General features: G+C 42.5%; 1 protein-coding gene across 3 annotated transcripts in view; it reads right to left on the bottom strand.

The window, feature by feature from the left end:
• Positions 1–236: 236 nt before the first annotated feature.
• The window catches only part of ccdc142 (coiled-coil domain containing 142), a 126,607-nt gene continuing 104,503 nt past the window's right edge, over positions 237–22,340 (bottom strand). For 2 of the 3 annotated variants that reach the window (XM_078223095.1, XM_078223107.1), the window contains 4 exons: positions 21,818–21,932; positions 13,611–13,791; positions 9,582–9,793; positions 237–1,162 (listed from right to left, as the gene is read on the bottom strand). In XM_078223095.1, coding sequence (XP_078079221.1) covers positions 897–1,162; positions 9,582–9,793; positions 13,611–13,791; positions 21,818–21,932 — 774 coding nt within the window. In that variant the 3' untranslated portion in view covers positions 237–896. The remainder of the gene's footprint in view (positions 1,163–9,581; positions 9,794–13,610; positions 13,792–21,817; positions 21,933–22,340) is intronic. The other variant, XR_013498969.1, reaches the window with a different exon arrangement.

Genomic DNA, 22,340 nt, shown 5'->3' with positions numbered 1-22,340 from the left:
TGTTTTGCCTGGAGAGCATGCAAAAAACAATACTTTTCACTGTATCCAGGCACATGCGACAATAAATCAAATCAAAATATGCTAGAAATGCAAGAAGAATGGTTGTTGGAACAAGGTTACAGGAACTCAACTGCCTTTACTGAAACTGTATCCTACATCAGTTAGTGCCTTTCAGGAAGGAGAGAAAATTGGAAGGGGCAAGGTTGGATAACATCAAAATAAATTAGGACTTAATGCAAAGTGAAATGTATTACATTTTTTAATGTATATGATCTGAATACAAAATCTTCTGTAGGAACTATAATTAAAGACAGGCACTCTTAAGTTTTGTTTACAGTTTCTTTTGCCTGACCCTCCAAAAAGATCAATCATCTTCCCAGTTGCAACATTATAAATAATTTTTGGAGGCAGTACTGTATAAATCACCCAAAGTTTAGAGCTTTGGTAAAGATGGTCCATTACAGTTCAGTGTTCTTTGTATTTAAAAATATGATAAATTATGAGTCAAAAAATACTGTTTTTCAAAATAGTACACCGAATTCTCTCAAATACAAGTTAACATAAAATCAGCAGTAACATAAGCGGTAAAAAATGGAATATGTATAGTTTTGCCTTGCAAACGATATGCAAGTCCATTCACCAAAGGAGTTTTTTTTTAAGGATTGGCCATCAGCTTTCATAGTGTTAATGTTTCAGAGCTGCAAGAAAGTTTGAGACTATCCCCTGAATTTGGGTCAATTATATATGAATTGCAACCCTTCTTCAAGTTCAAGTTACTCAAGTCCTTCAAATGAGTAACATATTTAACTGAAAAAAAATACATTAAAGTGCTTTGCTGTAACTGCAATCCTATGGATCAACAATTCCAACTCATAAACCAAAACGGCACTGACAGCTCACTGTTCTGCAGTTTTACTCATACAGGGCAAGCGGAGAACTATCCGGCGCCTATTGCTGTCCACTCGCAGTGCAAGCCACTCCTCCTGATTTACTGCCAAATAGGACTCAGGATGCCCAGTTGCCCTAATCTTGCTCAGTAGATCAGAGCCTGTGGAGGTTTCAGGCTGAAAGCTTGCTCTGTTCCTTTCAGTCCGCAAATCCAGGCTGTCAAGACTGTTCAAGCTCCCGTGACTGAAGTCGACAGTCCTGGTGGAAGAGGAGCCTACAGCAAAGTAAAGAAAATCGTATTAGTAGAGTTCTAAGGTCAAAGAATCAAAGGCCAAGCACAGCCTGTTCTAGCAAACCCATGAGGGAGCAAAAAGAGGTTAAAATGCTTGAACCACAGACTGTATTACACAGTTAATATTAATAATAAAGGATCCCAAAGTTTAAAATCAGAATTTAAACATCACCCTTCATTTAAAGATAACACTAATTATTTTACTTCAGATCAAGTAAACCGTCTTCCAAACGTGGCATCAAACAAAAGTAGTAATAGGGAAATCCCTACCCGAGAAATTTCCACCCCCCCTCCCTTATACTCATCAGCAGAAGGGATGCTGAGGGTTTGATGGCTTCTAAAAAGACTATTTTCTTCAAAGAGAACAATATCTGAGTAAGCACACTCTGGGGCCGATTTTACCAAACCGGCTCTAAGTGTCGGGTGCGGTCATAAATCAGACCCGTGCCCGGCAGCCGCGCTCCGGTGCCCCCATACGCCTTTTTTCGGCGCGGGTCCAGTGGACGGGGCCTAGCGCATTTGCATCTGTCGGAGCACCGACAGCACTCAGCGCGCCCGAGCGCGAAAGTCAAAGGCAGCGCTGACAGCACTGCTGTCTGCGCTGCCTTTGACTTTCCCTGGTGGGGAGGGGGCAGAGACGTCACATCCCCCCCCTACCCCCCCACCTCAGGGCAGAGACGTCACATCCCCCCCCTACCCCCCCCACCTCAGGGCAGAGACGTCACATCCCCCCCCCACCTCAGGGAAGAGACGTCACATCCCCCCCCCCTACCCCCCACCTCAGGGAAGAGACGTCACATTTCCCCCCCCCCCCCTTCAGGGAAGAGATGTCACATCCCCCCCCAACCCCCCCCCCCCCCTCAGGGAAGAGATGTCACATCCCCCCCCCCGCCCCACCAAGTGAAGAGACGTCATCCTACCCATCAGGACCCCCGGAGCAAGGCCTGGATCCAGGATTGCAAGATGCTTTCGACGGACACCAGCGATCAAGGTAGGTCGGGGGCCCAGGGGTTCCGATCCCGGGGGGGGGGGAAGCTGCTGGTGGGGCCTGCATCCCAGGGTGGTCCGATCGGGGGGGTGGGGGGCTGCCGGGGTGGTTTGCGGGGGCGGTCCGCGAAGGGTGGTCGGGGGCGATTCGGCGGTCCAGTTGCTGAGTTGACTGTGGGTAAAGAACATGTCAACCTTTTCAGCCTGATGCAACAATGGCCTTCTTGTGGATTTCTAATCCAACCCAAAGTTAAACAGAGCAAGCTAAAAACAGCTTCATCAAGAAAGCAGACTATACAGCAACACTATGCTGACAGGATAGGAGGCAGAGATTTTGCTTCATGCTGTAACCTGAAGAGTTTCAATAATATTTTGGTGGTGGGGGTAGAAGCTGTTAGAGTGGAGACTGAAACATTTCATGTCTTTAGAAACAGATTGAGGCCAAAAAAGTTACCCGCAATAATATTTTAAAATTCTAAATTCCTACAACAAACTTCTACTTTGTGCTAGGCTGAGTATGCTGCTGAAAATTTTATTCACAAATCTGTTGCTGCGAGCCTTATTACTCATTTCAACATTCTGTATTCTAACTCGCCTTGTTCTGTTCTCCCATTACCCCTGCACTCACTGACCTATACTGGCTCTCCAGCCAGCAATGTCTCAATTTCTATATTCACATTCTTGTTTTCAAATCCTTCCATGGCCTTATCCCTCCTGTCTCATCCCCATAATTCTTCGTGCTCCTTGGAATCTCGGATATCCTCAATTTTAACTACTCCACCAGTGACAGCAGGATCTTCAGCTGCCTGGACATTAGCTGGAATTCGCTACTAAACCTCTCTGCCTGTTCAACTTTCTCTCCTTACATATAGTAAAGTGCCACTTGAAAAGTACAAGGTCTCATGGGATTTAGAGTAACATATTAGCACAATAGAGGAATTGTTAAAGGATAAAACTCAGGGGCCTGGATTTTAACTCTTGAGGTGGGTGCTTAAAGTTGGGAAATTTTCTGGCTTGCAGTAGCCTCCTTGGAAAAATGTGCTTTGAATTGGGAGATCTTCAATCCATCTGGCGGAGGTGGTGTTGGGGGTGCGTACTGGAGAAACATTTTGGAGGTGGTCTAGTTAAAACGTTTGCCTCGGTTCTCTGGGACTTTGTCTCACCTTCTCAAGGGCAATTAGGGATGGACAATAAATGCTGGCCTAGCCAGCAATGCCCACATCCTGTAAATGAATTAAAAAACTTATGTTGTGCAATATTGGGCCCTGTACCCTCTTTCACCCTACCCAATATCCATGCCCTATGACAACTCATGCCCCCACCCAATCCCCCAATGATCCCTTATACCCTCCATGCCAACCCAAGCCCCACCATTCATTCCCATGGCCTCTTTTTACCAACTTAGCGCCAACTCTTGACTCTCCACTTTCACCCATGGCCCTATTGAAGCAGGCAGGCTGCTTTCCCCCAGAAAAATTAAAAGGCAGAGGATCTAAATAACTTGACAGCTTGACGGTTCCACAGTCCTTTTACCAGAATTTACATCTACTGTAAAAAAGCAAAAGTCACATATTACAGGATAAGACCCTCACTACAGTGAAATGCATTGAGTTCAAATGGTGCTGCTGGGTTTGGGTTTCCCCCACATAAGAACCACGTATTGGTGAAAATAGGATCTGTTAGAAATGGGGAATGGAAAATCAAAGCCTAAGAGTCAGAATAAAGAATGGCAGTGATGGTGGGCAGTATAGTCAGGGAAATAGATTCTCTGTAGCCATGATCAGGATTTCTAAAAGTTGTGTCGCCTGCAGTGTCGGTGTTTAAAACATCAAGGCCAAAATTTTCTGGCCATTCCTGTCGGTGGAATCTTCAGGTCCTGTTGACGGTGACCCATTGCTATGAGTTCCCTAGTGGCGAAGGGTGCAAACAACAGGAAAACCCATAAACAGTAGCAGGACCAGAAGATTCCACTGCCACCTCCGCAAAACATGCCATGGGGGGAGCGGGGGGAAAGAAAATTCCACTCCTTCTTGTGGTTCGAGACAAATTTGGAGTGGGACAGCAAAGAATCCAGCTATCATAGTCCACATAGGAATGGACGATATAGGTAGAACTAGAAAAGATACCCTGTTGAGAGAGAGTTTGAGGAGTTAAGAGTCCTAATTAAAGGTAATAATCTGTGGATTGTCACTGCAGCCACAAGCCAATTGGAACAGCATGAGGCAGATTGAGAATTAAATACGAGGCTCAAGAAGTGGTGAAGCAAGAAGCGATTTCAATGGAGGGGGCACTGGCAACAGCACTGGACAAAGAGGGAATAGGCCTCGCTTAAACTGAGCCGGAATCAACATGCTTGCAAATCGTGTAACTAGGGCTGTGGATAAGGCTTTAGACTAAAAGAGGAGGCGGAAGGTGAAGGGAGAATTAGAAATCTAAAGACAAAAATCAAGGCAATAGAACAGTGTAATGATCTGGTTAAAGACAAGCAGTGGGGGACAGGAAAGGACAGAGAAGTTAACTTTAATAGTGCATCAGTGGATAAAGTCCATGTAAAGAATACAGCTATAATAACCATTTATATGGTTGCAAGGTGCCCAAGGTTTGGAAATAAATATTCAAGGGTAGACAACATTTTGGAAGACAGGTGTAATGGAAAGGGAGAAGGAGTACCCTGACAATAAAGGATGACATAAGGACTGTAGTAAGAAGGGACCTTGGCTTAGAAACTCCAGAAGTAGAATCAGTATAAGTGGAGATTAAGAAAAAGTATCAGAAAACACAAATGGCAGTAGTTCTAGATCCCTAATAGTTTTATACTATTGGACAGGGCATGACGCAAGAAATAATTGGAGCTTGTGACATAGACTATACAATAATTGTGGAGGACTTTGATCTTCATATAGACTGGGCAAATCATATTAGCAAAGGTAGCAAAACGTAGGCAAATGTTTTCGTAAGAGCTTCCTAGAACAATACATTGTCGAACCAAATAGGAACAAAGCTATTTTAGATCTAGTATTATATAATGAGACAGGGTCAATTAGTAATCTCAAACATAGTACAAATATCCTCTGGGTAAAACTGGCCACAATACAACTGACTTCCATCCTGCAACATACACAAGTCCAAACCAAAACCTTAAACTTTAAACATAGCTAATAGCTATAAGGGAGAGCTGGTCAAGGTTGATTGCGTGAATATGCAATGGGAAATATTTAAAGAAACAATTCAAAGGGTTCAACAAAAATATGTTTCATTAAAGAACAAAAATGTTGAAATGGAGGAGAGTAGCTAAAGGAAACATTAGCACCTAAGAGATGGAAACAGGAGAAATATCATGGGAATTGAGGTTATGGCAGAGACAATGAACAAATATTTTGTGTTTGTCCTCAAAGTAGAAGTTACCAGAGAGAGAAATTAATGGGCTAATAACAGTAAGTAATGGTAAGAATCTTCAACAGTGCTATGAAGTAGCTCTTATATTTTGATAACCCGTTCATTGATGGCTCAGACTTAGCTCAAACATATGAGTTGGGAGCAGGAGTCGGCCACATGGCACCATGTGCCTGCTCCGCCATTTAATAAGATCATGGTTAATCCGATTGTGGCCTCAGTGCAACTTTCCTAACTACCCCTTGTCAATCAAGAATCTATCTAACACAGCCTTAAAAATAATCAATGACCTAACCCTCCACAGCTCTGTGGGGAAAAGAATTTCACAGTCCAACAACCTTCAGAGAAAACAAAATTCTATCTCTGTCTTAAATGGGAGATCCCTTATTTTTAAACTGTGTCCTCTAGATCTAGGTCTGTAACTTCCTGGTTCCCTGGATTTGAGGGGTACCCCAAAGATGTGTTGAGGAATCCCTCTTGGAAGTTCCCAGGTCAGGGTTGACGTGGCAATTACCATGGACAATTATACTGCACTGGGAATCAGCTACAAAGCGATTCAAATCACTAACCTCTGATGGTGCTGCCAGTGCAACACTAATAGTTATTCAGGAAAAGTTTAAAAACTTCTGCTAACTATTTAAATAGCCAGACTGATTCTTGCACTAGAACCTCCACCCATGGTATTCTCACCACTTGACACCCATATGGGATTCCCCCCACTCAACCCGACTCTCATCCCCACCACGAAAAGAACCCCTCCCACCCCAAACCCAGTTGGAGACACCCTACGCAACCCCCCCATCCCCAACCCCTCCACATCCACATCACCCAAACCCCCTCACCGACCTCCTACCCACTTGATTCCCCCCACCCCGCTCACTCTCCTGACCTCTGATCCCCAACCCCTGACCTTCGATCTGCCTGCTCCCCCAGCCTCCAATCTTTGATTTTAAAATTTAGTTCAATCTTCTGACCTACCACTAATCTTCGCAGAATTACACACTTTTTCTCTCAATCTGATACTATCTTGAACTTCCTCAGTTAGCCACAATGGTGCATGCATTTCTAGTGTCCTTTTTAACTGGAATGCATCTTTGTTGAATGTTGAAATCACCCATGATAGTTGAAGTGCCTTTCTTAGAACCCCCTTAGATATATACAATAAGTAAATTCCAGAAGTGAGGTGGAAGTGACTGTTATCAAACTGGCCAGTAACAGTTAATATTTTTCTTTCGAGCCTCAGAAGAATATGTCTGCTTCTCTTGCTCCCACACAATAAAATAATTTGCCATTTGTGAGCAGCATCCAAAAGGTCCCTTTAAGGACTGATTAGGTCACTCAACACAAATTCATGCTATGTCCATTTGTCTGGATCATCAGAGGACAGCGATGTGCATTTTCAGCACCATTGATTTAATTGCATCTCAATGGGCTGGTCGCCCATTTACAACCCTGCCTTAAATTTATTTTCATTCATTTACAGGACTTGGCCAGCATTTATTGTCCATCCTTAACTACCCTTGAGATGGTGGTGATGCCTTCTTGAACCACTGTAGTCTTTGTGGTGTAGGTACATCCACAATGCTGGTACGGAGGGAGTTCCTGGATTTTGAGCCAGCAACAGTGAAAGAACAGTGCTATATTTCCAAGTTGGGATGGACAGTGACTTGGAGGGAAACTTCCATGAAGTGGTGTTCCTATGTATATATTACCTTTGTTCTTCTAGATGTTAACAGTGGTGTGTGGAAGGTGCTGCCAAAGGAGCCTTGGTGAGTTCATGAAGCGCATCTGTAGATGGTATACATGGCTGTCACTGTTTGTCACTAGTGGAGAGGGTGAATATTTGTGGAAGGGGTGCCAATCAGGCAGGCTGCTTTGTCCTGGATGGTGTCAAACACCTTGAGTGTTGTTGGAGCTGCACTCACTCAGGCAAGTGGAGAGTATTCCATCAGACTCCTGATTTATGCCTTGTAGGTGGTTTTAGGGAGTCTGGAAGTGAGTTACTTGCTGCAGGATTCCGAGCCTCTGACCTGCTCTTGTTGCAGGTATTTGTATGGTTAGTCCAGTTCAGTTTCTGGTCAACGATAACCCCCAGGATGTTGATACTGGAGGATTCTGCTTTGGTAATATCGCTGATTGTCAAAAGGCAATGGTTAGATTCTCTCTTGTTGGAGATGCTTATTACCTGGCACTTGTGTGGCCTGAATGGCACTTGCCATTTGTCAGCCCAAGTTTAGACATTGTCCAGTTCTTGCTGCATTTGGACATGGACTGCTTCGGTATCTGAGGATCAAAACGGTGCTGAACATTGTCTAGTCATCAGTGAATATCCGCACTTCTGAACTTATGATGGAAGGAAGGTCACTGATAAAGCAGCTGAAGGTGGTTGGGCCTAGGACACCACCTTGAGGAACTCCTGTAGTGATGTCCTGGAGTTGAGATATTGACCTCCAACCATAGATAGATAAATTTTTGAACAGTAAAGGAATTAAGGGTTATGGTGAGCGGGCTCGAGGGGCCAGATGGCCTACTCCTGCTCCTAGTTCTTATGTTCTTATAACCACCACAACCATCTTCCTTTGAGCCAGGTATGACTCCAACCAATGGAGAATTTTCCCCTGAATCCCATTGACAGTTTTGCTAAGGCTCCTTGATACCACACTGGGTTAAATGCTGCCTTGATGTCAAGGGCAGTCACTTTCACCTCACCTCGAAAGTTCAGCTTTTTCGCCCATGTTTGAACCAAGGCTGTAAATGAGGTCAGGACCTGCGGGACTCTGTCAAAATTGTGGCATCAATCGAATACCACCCCCCATCGTCACCCATTTTCAACTACCATCACATTGCTTCTCAAGTGGAAAACTGAAAGCTGTCAGTTGATGATTACACCTTTTCTTCAATATTTCACATCAAGAAGTGATGTACTATTACACTTATCAGAGAACTGAAAGATCATTCAGGTGAAGCTGCATGAATCAGCACTAACTTGTTAAGCATTGTACATTGACCGATTCTCTGATTGCCCCCAAAACAACTGAAATATAGAAATCATGGGCAAAAGTTTGAGTATCAGCTGGAGTGGGAGATGGATGGGAGCTAAAATTGCCGAACTGGTCAGTGTGCCAGTATGCTGGCTCCATCCCATTTCTGGGCCATTTTTACAGAGGTGTGATTGGGGGCACAGCAGGGTCATCACAGCTCAGTAAGATCCTGTTGAGGTCAATTAAAGTTGGCTAGCTGAGATTTCCACTCGGTCTTCAGGTTCCTATCTGTGTTAGTGAGCAGTTTAGGTGCCTGGAGGCATCCTCCTGACAGTACATTGGTGCTACCAAATAAACCTGTTGGACTTTAACCTGGTGTTGTGAGGCTTTTTACTGAGCACATTGGAGGCCCAGTACTCCAGACAGGCACCGAAGCTCTCCCTGCCTGCTTGGGTGCAGAGTAGCTAAAGGAGAGGGGCAGGCACCCACCTTCTCCCACCACACGAAGCGAAGGCTAGCTGCTGGATCCTTCCTTTATTTAAAATTTTAAGAAGTTGAAGAGGATACCCTCTCCCTTACTTATTCTCTACTGCAGTCTGCTGCTCTTTTCAAGCCTGATGCGCTCTAATGGCCCTCTAGTTTTGAGATCCTTATTTGGATGGCACGTTCAGGCCAATTCAGGGGGTGCCCCTATGAAAATCACCATGAGTGCCCATTATCCCACCCTAAGGGGTGTTTTCAGCAGACGAAAATCCCTTTTTCCTATCCCCAGAGTAAAAATCCTTACCCATGTTTTGTAGAAAGCCATATTGTTAATTGTACATCAATTGGATCTTAATTATGTTCAGGCAATGGGTATTAATTGGACACTCACCTGTTCTCAGCTCTGCAAATAACAGTTTTTAAATTAATAAAGGTTAAGCTCCAACATTCTGCTCTTCAACACTTGGCTGACTGAGATTTGATGCATACAATCCATTTCACCAACGTACAAGACTAAATCAGAATTTACAAATAACAGAAAATTACTCGACACATACAACAGCTCCTGAATGGCTCCCAGGTGTTTGATGGAAAATAGACCTTCCGAGTAGGTTGCTGAAGGAGGCAGATAATGGCATTGTCCACTTGATGGAAGACCCGGAGAGAAAGAACAGCCTGTCTGATTTCTGATGAGAGCTGCTGTTCATCAGAACAGATCAAGTCTCTTATTGTGTCAAAATCCTGCTTCAGCTGCAAGGCACCCTGGAGGCTAAAGGACACAAATAACAAATTCACAATTTAATAGAACAAGTTACATTGAATAGTTGTGATACTATAACATAGACAATATATGTTCTACTGGAATAAAGTGATTAGCAATCTTTAATTAAATAATTTACAGTAAGGCAATAGAAGTAAATAACCTGAACAGATCCACAGGGTAGAATTTAATGCCCTCCCTCGTTGTGTGTTTGGTGGGGAAGGGGCATTTAATCAGGTTGGAGGGTGACCAGTGGAGTCCCCGCTGCCTTCCTGCTTTCACCCCAATTAAGTCTGTGGTGGGAAGGCCCATGGGTGGCTTTCCCATCCCGCTGCCAACTGAGACCCTGAAGTGGCCATTTGCAAGCACTGGAGTGCATGATTCAGTCAGCCTTTCCTCAAAGAGATGATGCAGGGCTTTGCTGGCTCTGTAGCTGGTAGACAAGATCCCAGTAGCCTTCATTAATCACCGCCCACAGTGTCTATTTTTATGTATTTCATTAAACACTCAGGTTTGACAACAATTAACAGCTACAATGGTGTTCTAATTACATAATTTAAAGTGAGTTCAAATTTCAGCAGAGCAGTTTGAGAACTTGAATTCACTTTTGAAAATCTGTAAATAAAAAGTTGGTGTCAGTAAAAGTGGCCATGACAGCGAATGCATCATCATGAAACCAACAAGTTCACCAATGCACTGCAATATGTCAAGGAGGGAAAAGATACCTGGGCACTTTTTTCTAGGAGGCAGTCACACCCCTTAGGATTGATGTTCTTACAGCCTGTATGATGAAAGCAGGAGCTTCAAGGTCAATCAACAAACTCACAGAATCACAGAATTGGTAAGACAGTCTCTAGGGAAGAGTGATCATAACATGCCAGAGTTTTACATCAAGTTTAAGAGTGATGCAGTTCAATATGAAACTAGGCTATAAAAAAGGAAATTACTAAGGCATGAGGGCAAATTGGAAACTACATTAAAAGGTATGATTGCAGACAGGCAATGGCTAGCATTTAAACAATTGATATATGTCTGAAGGGGAAAGATGATCCAACCATAGTTAACAGATTCCATTAAAGGAAGATCAAGTTGGCAAAAAAGTAGTAAGCCTGCAGATTGAGAGTATTTTAGGATTTAGCAAGGAGGCCCAAGAAACTGATAAACAGGGAGGAAATAGAATATGAATGTAAACAAGTGAGAAACACAAAAATGTGTAGGTCAGGCGGATTAGCCGTGGCAAATGTGCGGGGTCACGGAGATACGGTGGCGGGGAGGGCATGGGTTGGATGCTCTTTCAGAGAGTTGGTGTAGACACGATGGGCCGAATGGCCACTTTCTGCACTGTAGGGATTTTATGGTTTTATGGACTGTAAAAGCTTCTACATCTAAGTTAAAAGGCAAAGATTAGCAAAGACAAATGTGGACCCATTACATGCAGAGACAGGTGAATTTATAGTGAGGAACGAGGAAATAGCAGAGAAACTAAACAAATAATTCCCATCTGTTTTCATAGAAGATGCAAAATACCTTCCAGGAATATTAGAGAATCAAGGGACTAGCTAGAATGAGGAATTGAAACTGAGGTGGCTATAGAGATAGAAGATGCATTCATGATCATCTTCCAAAATTCTAGACATTCTGAGATCATTCCTGCAGATTGGAAGATAGCATGTGTAACTCCATTATTTAAGAAAGAAGGGTGAGAGAAAACAAGGAACTACAGACCTCTTAGCCTGAAATCAGTAATAAGGAAAATGCTAGAATCTATTATAAAGAATGTTCACTGTAGAAATAATGGTGGGATTGAGCAGAGTCAACACTGATTTATGAAAGCGAAACCATATTTGACAAACCTGCCATTAGCCAGACATTCACAGAAACTCTTGAGTGTCTATGCAATGTCCCTACTGCAAGTCATCATCATCCTCCTGCAATGTAGGGACTACGGGCAACTGCTGCATCCTCATGACAGGAGCCTTATCACAGAGATTGTGCGCTGCCGTCAGCCAGGTGGAAGAGCAATGCTCACTGGAGGCATCTGAAGATAATAGGATGTCCTCATTGGGTCTCATCATCCTCCATAAATCTAGCAGTGATGAGCATGTCCCGAGCTTGTCTGCCTTGTCAGTGTATTGCCATTGCCTCATGGTTGACACCCTCTCCCTCGAGGGCCTCCTCAGCCTCATCCCCTCCGATGTCCTCACCGAAGAAAACGTGCCACTCCTCCATCTCCTCTTCAGGCAGTTCCTCCCCCCGTTGCAACGCCAGGTTGTGTAGCAAGTGACCACGATGTGCAACACCCTCTGCGGATTGTATTGCAAGGCTCCACCAGATGAGTCCAGGCACTGGATCCTCATCTTTAGTATCACTATGGTCTGCTCCAAAGTGAGAGTTGCAGCATGAGCCTTTGTCTCAGCTGCATAGGCATCATTAGCCACATCCTCTGTGAGTAGCCCTTGTCGCCGAGGAGCCAAACTGGCAGTCTCTGTGGACTCTGAAATATAGTAAGAAGTTTAACAACACCAGGTTAAAGTCCAACAGGTTTATTTGGTAGCAAAAGCTACCAAATTTTGCTACCAAATAAACCTGTTGGACTTTAACCTGGCGTTGTTAAACTTCTGTGTTTACCCCAGTCTAACGCCGGCATCTCCACATCATGACTCTGAAATATGTCAGGGATCTAAGAGTGGCTCAGAATATAGGAGTCCTGGAGTCATGCACACTCCCTGAGAATTGAGTGCAATATCAACGTTTGGTGCGGTCATGGACCAGCTGAACATTCAGCGAGTGGAAGCCCCATGTGGTTCACATAGTTAGTTTACTGCTTAATGCCCCGGAGATCTGAATTTGACATGAGTGCAGTTGATGGCACCCTACATCTGTGGAAAGCCAGACATTTGCACAAAGCCCATTGCTCTTGCATCCTGGCTTGCCTGGTCCTGGTCGAATTGTGTCCATCGCTTCCTGGATGCCCTTGTGTGCAGAGGCTTGTAAAATCCTGTAGAGGTCATTTGTGGAGCCCTGGAAGGAGCGACTGGGGTAAAACTTGAGCACCGCTGTGCCTTTCAGTGACACTGGCCGTGGGTGCCCTCCAAGTCCCCATGGTGCCAATTCCTGCTAAAGGTGGCAGATGTGACCAACAGTTTCCTGCTCTTTGTTACAGATCAAAATTAAGTTATAATGAAGCAGTCAGAAAATATTGGCACTGATGACATGATTTCCAATGGCTAAGTATGAATGGAAAAGTTTAATACCGCAGAAAACAAAAATATTCAAACTGCCTGTCTCAGTTTATTTATTAGTCACAAGTAAGGCTTACATTAACACTGCAATGAAGTTACTGTGAAATTCCCCTAATCGCCACACTCCGGCGCCTGTTCAGGTCAATGCACCTAACCAGCATGTCTTTCAGACTGTCGGAGGAAACCGGAGCACCCGGAGGAAACTCACGCAGACACGGGGAGAATGTGCAAACTCCACACAGACAGTGACTCAAGCCGGGAATCGAACCCAGGTCCCTGGCGCTGTGAGGCAGCAGTGCTGACCATTGTGTCACCATGCCACCCCGCCACCGTGCCGTCTATTACAACCTTTTAAACATGTGCTCACAAAGCTTATTTCTTTTGTAACATCAGTTGTTATTTTGCTGTATAATAGCGCAACAGATTTTGTTTAATTGCTTAAAGTTTTAGTAAGAAATCATTAAAAATATTTTTTTTGCCAGATGTGATTTAGCCTTGCCAGATAAAATTGAGTGTGGCAGTGACCGGCTTTGAAGTTTTTCCACGAGATACACAACGTGTAATAAAATTATGTGGAAGATTACCTAAATTTTATCTTTTGTCTCAGTATGTAATCCATCCAGGCCTCCATAAAAGCAGTCAGGGCCTCTGTTAATGGAATAGTTTGAGCATCTTCTGGAAGTGGTTGAATTCCCTCCAGAACCTGACCAATCACAGTCTGTGCAGCAACAGTTGCATATTCATTGGGTTTACTGGGGAGCTCAACTGAAATGAGAAAAAATAATATTCACACTTTATCTGAAAAACAGAACTCAAGCACATCTAGTGTTTCTCCAATATTTAACGGAGGAGATTTGGAGGATGCCTTAATGATGTTAAGTTTGTCCGAATCAGGTGACTTGGGGGGGGGGGGGGGGGGGGCTTAAGGGGAAAAAAAAACAAATATGCTTAGCAATTGCTCTAATTGATTATGTTTCATTCATAAATTACATGACTGAGCCTGAATTCTTGAAGATACACCACTCAAAGAACAAAGAAAATTACAGCACAGAAAAAGGCCCTTCAGCCCTCCAAGCCTACTCCGACCATGCTGCCCGACTTAACTAAAACCCCCTATATTTCCAGGGACCATATCCTCTATTCCCATCCTATTCATGTACTTGTCAAGACGCCCCTTAAAAGTCACTACTGTATCCACTTCCGCTACCTCCACCGGCAATGAGTTCAAGGCACTCACTACTCTCTGTGTAAAAAATCTGCCTCGTACATCTCCTTTAAGCCTTGCACCTCGCACCTTAAACCTATGCCCCCTAGTAATTGACTCTTCCACCCTGGGAAAAAGCTTCTGACTATCCATTCTGTCCATGCCTCTCATAATCTTGTAGACTTCTATCAGGTCTCCCCTCAACCTCCGTTGCTCCAGTGAGAACAAACCAATTTTCTCCAACCTCTCCTCATAGCTAATGCCCTCCATACCAGGCAACATCCTGGTAAATTTTTTCTGTACCCTCTCCAAAGCCTCCACATCCTTCTGGTAGTGTGGCGACCAGAATTGAACACTATATTCCAAGTGCAGCCTAACTAAGGTTCTATAAAGCTGCAACATGACCTGCCAATTTTTAAACTCAATACCCCGGCCAATGAAGGCAAGCATGCCGTATGCCGCCTTGACTACCTTCTCCACCTGCATTGCCACTTTCAGTGACCTGTGTACCTGTACACCCAGATCCCTTTGCCTATCAATACTCTTAAGGGTTCTGCCATTTACTGTATATTTCCTATCTGTATTAGACCTTCCAAAATGCATTACCTCACATTTGTGAGGTACCATACATGGTATATGTTTCACCCTTTTTGTTTGCATGATTTAAAAAATCTGAGGTAACTCAACTCAGCATTCTTCATAAAAGACTGACCATCAAATCTTTACTCTCCTGTCTTCCATTGTTTTGCCAGAAGCTCGTGTCTCGTACACACACACACACAAATAAATTTGTCTCTTGTATACACACAAATAAATCAGTGTGCAGAATGAGTTCATACAAATATTAATAGTAATTTTGGCACAATTATTAATTGAGATGAGACGTCATGAGTCATTAAATCACAGGAAAAGTCAATAATGGTTTGATATGGCTTATGTGAATTAAACTTCCTTTATTTTATTTTTAGACAAATGGAACAGCGATTTGTTGTGCGAGACTAGAGGACATTTATCCTTCCTAAGGGTTGTCTTATCTGTTGGCTACTGCACTAGGAGTTGTCAGCTTTATTTCTAGAGATAAAAAATACTATTAATACTGGAAATAATGTTGTATTATTGTTTTGGTGAGTCTTTGGAATAGGAAAGGATGCATATCGTAAGTTGGAGAGATGGTGAATTAAGTTTAGTTTATCAACCATATGTGATGTTTGGTGAGCTGCTGAGAAAGTGTAAAATTGCTGCTAAAATCTATAGTGTTGATGCTCCAATTATGTCCTGGCTTGAAGAAGTATAAACAGTTATTGCCTTGCCTCTGTGGTTCTCCTTGTAGGAACTGAACTCCTGCTTTAGTTTCTTGCTGGAATTAATTATTTTCCAGCTGTCAAATAGTTGTTTTTCGAGTATTGAATCTGCCACTGGGATTTTGAGTGCAGTGTTTTCTGCTTGTAAAACTTACTTCGTATTAAGAGTGGGACTGAATATTTTTATCTTGGTGTTCAGTTGAGAACTAATAGTAAAGCACATGTGAATATAGAAACATAGAAACCCTACAGTACAGAAAGAGGCCATTCGGCCCATTGAGTCTGCACCGACCACAATCCCACCCGGGCCCTACCCCCATATCCCTACATATTTTACCCGCTAATCCCTCTAATCTACACATCCCAGGACACTAAGGGGCAATTTTAGCATGGCCAATCAACCTAACCCGCACATCTTTGGACTGTGGGAGGAAACCGGAGCACCCGGAGGAAACCCATGCAGACATGAGGGGAATGTGCAAACTCCACACAGACAGTGACCCAAGCCGGGAATCGAACCCAGGTCCCTGGAACTGTGAAGCAGCAGTGCTACCGTGCCACCCTTTATATATATATATATATAAGAATATATATAGGAATATATTAAACTGGTTGTACACCAATAAAAATCGTGCAAACAAAAAGGGTGAAACATATACCCTGTATGTTCTGCACATGGCTTAAGAAATAAAATTAATGAGTTAGAAGTATAAAGTCAGCATAAAGGATATGATATAGTGATTATTGTATAGATTTAGCAATAAGTTGAGCATGACTGGAAGCTATAGGATCTTTAGAAAGGGGAGTGAAGAAAAGGGAATGAAATTATTGGCAAAAGATGCAATTGCACAGTAAGGATGATTGTTACAATCCCAGTTGAGGTTATAACCGGAAGGGAAGATTCCAGAATGGAGTGCTGGCTCAAAAGACTATAACTTTTATTTTTGTTTATAAACTGTGGAGGAACAGAGGACTGCTAATTAAGTTGAATAAGACAAAATATTAAACATGAAAAATTGGGTTACGATAGAATACTCATTTCATCCTGTTACATATTTAAGTGTTGCATTGTTTTAAGAGCAAGTCACATGACTTAATGGTGATGTCATTGGGTGTTTCACAGGTTCCTACTTTTACTTAGATTTTCTACTCTGTACAGGCAAGAACATCGAGAATGAATCTGTTGTTAGTTTGAATCTGTGTGTGTAAACCAGGTCTTTTTCTTTAAAAACTACAATGCCTAACATAGTTAGGACATCACAATTGCACCCCCCCACCCTTCCCACTCCGCCTTAGTTTAACAAATATGTACAGATTTTATTATTACAGAGTATATTTTAAACTACAATGGTCTCAGGAACACAAAGTCCCCTTAAGCAGACAGATTGGCTGTTGTCAAATACCCACTTTGCTCTGAACCCAAGTTAGTGTCTGTGGATTTCTCCTCAGAATTCCCCTAGGTGATTGTCACATGAGAGCTTCCAAACTCCAATCCCAAAAATCATGTTTTAAAATCTCTCAAAATATTGCTTCCCTTAGTGATTTGCATTCCAAAATCCAGTCTAGGTTTTCCAAATGACACTTTGAAACAAAGTTTCCATTCTACTTTTAACAGCAAATCCAGTCCTAGATTTACACCACCCCCTTTTAGGATTTCTTTGTCTTGACTGCTGTACAAACTGCTTTCTCTCGTATCCCAAACTCTAGCAAAATGGCATCAAACATTTGATATAGCTTTGAAATCTGCAATTCCAGTTGAAGTATGGTTGCTGCAATTATTCCTTTAACTCAGAAGCTTATGTTTATTCTTCCTTGATTTATTCTGAATAGTACCTTGGTCTCTGTTCCCTTAACTCCAGTCATCTAAAAACATTCTTTCTGTCCCAATTCCCTGGTTATCTAGACAGTAATTGGTTCTTTAGGACACCTGCCTCTTTGCAGCTCTCATCCTGTCCAGAGTTTCTTCCGGCAGAGTTGAGAAATGTTCACTGCCTGATGTCATGTCTTCAACATATCTAGCTAAAACTGAAACTTAAAGCTTTCCCTTTATTTATTTCATTTCTTCCATTGATTCATTTTTCAATCCCCCTCTTTTTTATCCCGCTTTCTATCTTTTACCCTTATTACTATCGCCCCTCCCCCTATCCCACAGGGTCATCTGTTACCTGGCCCAGGTTGTCCTTTGACACACTGCTTACCTTTGTTCTGCCATTAACACATTCTGATCTCTTAATATGCCACTAGTGGCACCCTTCTTAGGCATGATCACCATCATTTACATTCCCCATGTCTTTATGTCCATGACATCTTCGTCAATCTTCCCCTTGTGTTCACCTAATGTTGGCCTTGTATACAGCTCCCCCCACCCTCATCACAACAGTATAAATCTCAACCTATTTTCAACTGACTTCAGCTCTGATGGAGAGGAGAACGTGCAAACAGTCATCCAAGGCCAGAATTGAACCCGGATTCCTGGCGCTGTGAGGCAGCAGTGCTAACCACTGCTTTTTAAAAATTCATTTGTGGACATGGGCAGCACTGGCTGGCCAGCATTTATTGCCATCCCTAGTTGCCCTTGGAGGGCAGTTGAGAGTCAACCACATTGCTGTGGCTCTGGAGTCACATGTAGGCCAGACCAGGTAAAGACAACAGATTTCCTTCCCTAAAGGACAGTAGTGAACCAGATGGGTTTTTATGACAATCAGCAATGGTTGCATGGTCATCAGTAGATTCTTAATTCCAGATTTTTTTAAATTGAATTCAAATTTCACCATCTGCCATGGCGGGATTCAAACCCAGGTCCCCAGAATATTACTGAGTTTCTGAATTAATAGTGCAGCGATAATACCACTGCGCCATTGCCGCCCCACCTGCCACCCTCTTTGAAACATTAGTTCTGTTCTCTTTCCACTGATGCTGTCAGACCTGCTGAGATTTTACAGTATTTTCTGTTTTTGTTAAAAACTTTCCTACTTTACAAGAGCCCCCAGGGTGCTAAGTAACCACTGCTAACACTATGTATTCTTCATGTCATAACCCTCTCTAAGCACAACAGAATCGTAGATGGAATTGAAACCAATCTCCACATATACAAACACCTTTGCCTAGCATAAATCTAACTACAGGTTTTACCCTTTTAGGCACAGAAACTCCAAATTAAACATACTTAAAACTACATCTTATTTCTAATGTTTACCAATACAAATATAAATCCCTTAAAACGACATTTGTTTTCCAAACAATGATTGAAACGTCGGAAACATTATAGGGTAGATTTTTAATTGTGCTATACTGTAAAGTGAGTGATAGTGAATCAGCAGCCCATTCTAAATCACACTTGATTTTTATTTCCATTGACTTCAACAAAATCAAAATTTATGGGTAGAACTAAATATCAGAAAATGATAAAAACAAAACTAAAGACATGCGTCTTTTTCATGACTTCAGGGCATCCCACAATGTTTACAGTTAGTGATGTGTTTTGTTTTTGGAAGTGTACTAACTGTTGTGATGTAGTGAACTATGGCTCCCAATTTGTGTTCAGTAAGGTCCTAGAAACAGCAATGAAATACATCAATCAATCAATTCTGTTTGAGGAATAATAATTGGCTATGACACTGGACATGACTCCCCTGCTCTTCTGCAAACAGTGCCATGGGCTTTTTAGGAGTGAAAACAGGAAGCACTTCCTTACATAAAGTGTGGATTTTGACCCAGCGACAGTGAAGGAATGGTGATATAGTTCCAAGTCAGGATGGTGTTTAGTTTGGAGGGGAACATGCTATTGGTGGTGTTCCTACATATTTGCTTTCCATGTCCTTCTAGGTGACAAGGTCACAGGTTTAAAGATGTTGTTGAAAGAGACTTGGTGAGTTGCTGCAATGCATCTTGTATATGATATGCACCGCTGCAAATATGTATCTGCAGCAGAGGGCGTGAATGCTTAACATGGTGGGGGTGGTGCAGATCAAACGGGAGCCTTGTGTATTGTTGAGGCTGGATAGCTGGGGGTTGTTCTCCTAAGTAGAGAGGGTTTTCAGGAGATCTGACAGAGATGTTCAGAAACATGAGTAAATAAGGAGAAACTGGTTCTCATAGCAAATGGATCATGGGGATAGGCGATGGGGACAGGAGTGGGCCATTTAGCCTCTTGGGCCTGTTTCACCATTCAGTAAGATTATGACTGATCTATAATCTAACTCCGTACACCTGCCTTTGCTCCATGTCCCTTAATAGCTTTGGATACAAAATACAATCAACTTCAGTTTCAAATTTAACAATGAATACTGTATCAATTGCCATTTACAGAAAAAGAGTTCCAAACACCCACCAGTCTTTGGGTGTAGAATTTTGTATTTTCACTCCTGAAATGTCTGGCTATAATTTTTATGTCCACTAATCCTAGACTCCATTATCAGTGGAAATAGTTTCCCTCTATCTACCTTATCTGTGCCCCTTAATATCTTGAAAACTTTGATCAAATCACCCGTTGTCTAAATTCCAGGGAATACAACCCAGTTCCCCACCACCTTCTCAAGGGCAATTAAGGATGGGCAATAAACATTGGCCAAGCCAGTGAAGCCCAGATCCCGTGAATGAATAAAAAAAACCTTTGTGTTATCTCTCTCCTAATTTAACCCTTGGGGCCAGAATTTTGCAGGTGGGTCGAGTCAGGAAATTTCCGGCCTCGGCAGACCTGCCTCAGTTTAACAGGTCTTGTTAGACCCTGTTTTCACTCTGGGGAAGCGGGAACAGGATAGAGTTTGGCCTGGCAATGACAAAGGTAGATTCTATGTGGCCTGTGAGGCGGGGCGAATTCCAAGGTGGTTGGTTAGAAGGCCTGCCTTGGTTCTCTGGGACTTAGTCTCTGTTGTTTTGGAAACTGTTAAGCCTTCCAGTCCCCCCTTTCCAAATTCTAAACACATCCCCATGGTTCCTCCATGCCAACTTATAGCCCCACCCATCCCATGACCCCGGATACTCCCCATGCCAGTTTCAGAGCCACTCGCACATGATCAGCCATGGACAAACCTCAGGAGATATATATAGAGATGAAAAAGAAATAAACTTCTAACAATCTAATAGAGGCATCAGTCATACATACTTGAGAGTGAAAAATCTCCCATTCATGAAATCTAATTTAAAGCTTTTAAATTTCTTCAAATGGTTATTTCTTTATAAAAACAAAAACTTCTATTCAGACCCTACATTAAAGAGAGCTAATGCTTCAAACTGTTAAACAAACTGAACTGAGAAGCCCTGCTGATATAATTGTAGCTTTTGAAACTCAGCCAAGCATTCAAAGCCATATTAATAGTGCTTGGGAAATGTTAACAAAGATCTCTATTCAACTACACACAAAGATTTTTTTTTCTAATCTATACCAGATGACTTGTCAAATAAAGCAGTCCAGCAGATGATTTATCTTAACTCGCACTGAAAACTTGAACCTGTTCCTTTTTCATGTTTTAAAGAGCGGGGGATTTTTAAAAATTCAGCTTTTCCATCTTTAAGAGTATTTATGTGTACTCTATCAATTTGTGACTCCTGCACTGCAGTTTAAGGCTCTTGGATCAGTCAAAATGGTGTCTATTTGAACTCAGCACTAAGTTCATATGTACCTGCTGTAGTTGGTTTCCTGCTTGTGTGAGTCACGTCCTGCCCTGTTCCCCATGCTGGCAAAAATTTGATCGGTCAGAAATGGGGGCAGGACTTCTGCATTTGGGTCCGCCTGCAATTTTTGAAGTTCAGTGGAGTCTTCCCAACTCTGTGAAAATCTGGTCCTTGAGCTCATTCTGATAAATCTGTGCAACACTTCCTCCAAAACCAATATATCCCTCCTGAAGTGTGATGCTTAGAATTGTTCACAATACCTCAGCTGTGATCCAACTAAAGGATACACATTTAAAGTGATTGGCAAAAGAGCCAGTGGGGACACAAGGAAACTTTTTTTTTACACAGCAAGTTGTTGAGATTTGTAAAATACTGCCTGGAAGGGTGATGGTAGTAGATTCAATAGTAACTTTCAAAAGAGGGTTGGTTAAATGCTTGAAGAGGGAAAAAAGGGCTATGGGGAAGGAGCAGAGTAGTGGGATTAATTGGATTGCCCTACCAAAGAGTAGGCACAGGCTCGATGGGCTGAAGGTACTCCTTTTCTGTTGTATTGTTCTATACTTCTATGATTTGCCTGCACAAAAGGTATATATCACTTTAACAATGCTAAGTAACAAATATTACAATCAATGTCACAACAAGGCATTTTTGTAAGTATGAGGAATCTAATTACCTGATCGATAATTTACCCTCCACTGTCTTCCCACAGGCATTGTCTGCCCAAATATATCAATAGCCATCCTTTTACAGCTAGTTGAAAATACTGTTAGTGCTTTTACTGAGAATGTCTGTAAAAGGAACATAATTTGAAGTGATATTTTCAGTTTGGCATCTGCATGCACACATGCATAGTTTTTATTGTACGACTAATGGATCTTCTCGAGTGTTGCGCATGGTAAGTGCTTTATAGGGAGTATATAATACCACGTTGTTGCCAAGGTAAATCAGTGATCTCTTAAGGACAAAAGTTTAATTACTGTTAAAGGAGGTTACATTTTAATTGGGCTTCAGGCTACAGTTCATATCCATGGATCTTCTATTTTATTTTGGGTGTATGAACTAACTTTCAAGTTACATGCGTTCTAGCATTTGTCATAGAATCCCTACAGTGCAGAAGTAGGCCATTTGGCCCATTGAATCTGCACCGACCCTGTCCAATGGAGCATCTTACCCAGACCCTATCTCCGTAACCCCAA

The sequence above is a fragment of the Mustelus asterias genome, chromosome 1 (assembly GCF_964213995.1).
Source record: "Mustelus asterias chromosome 1, sMusAst1.hap1.1, whole genome shotgun sequence".
Classification (NCBI taxonomy): domain Eukaryota; kingdom Metazoa; phylum Chordata; class Chondrichthyes; order Carcharhiniformes; family Triakidae; genus Mustelus; species Mustelus asterias.
The sequence above is the reverse complement of the archived record's forward strand: the minus strand, read 5'-3'. Positions and strand labels throughout refer to the sequence as shown.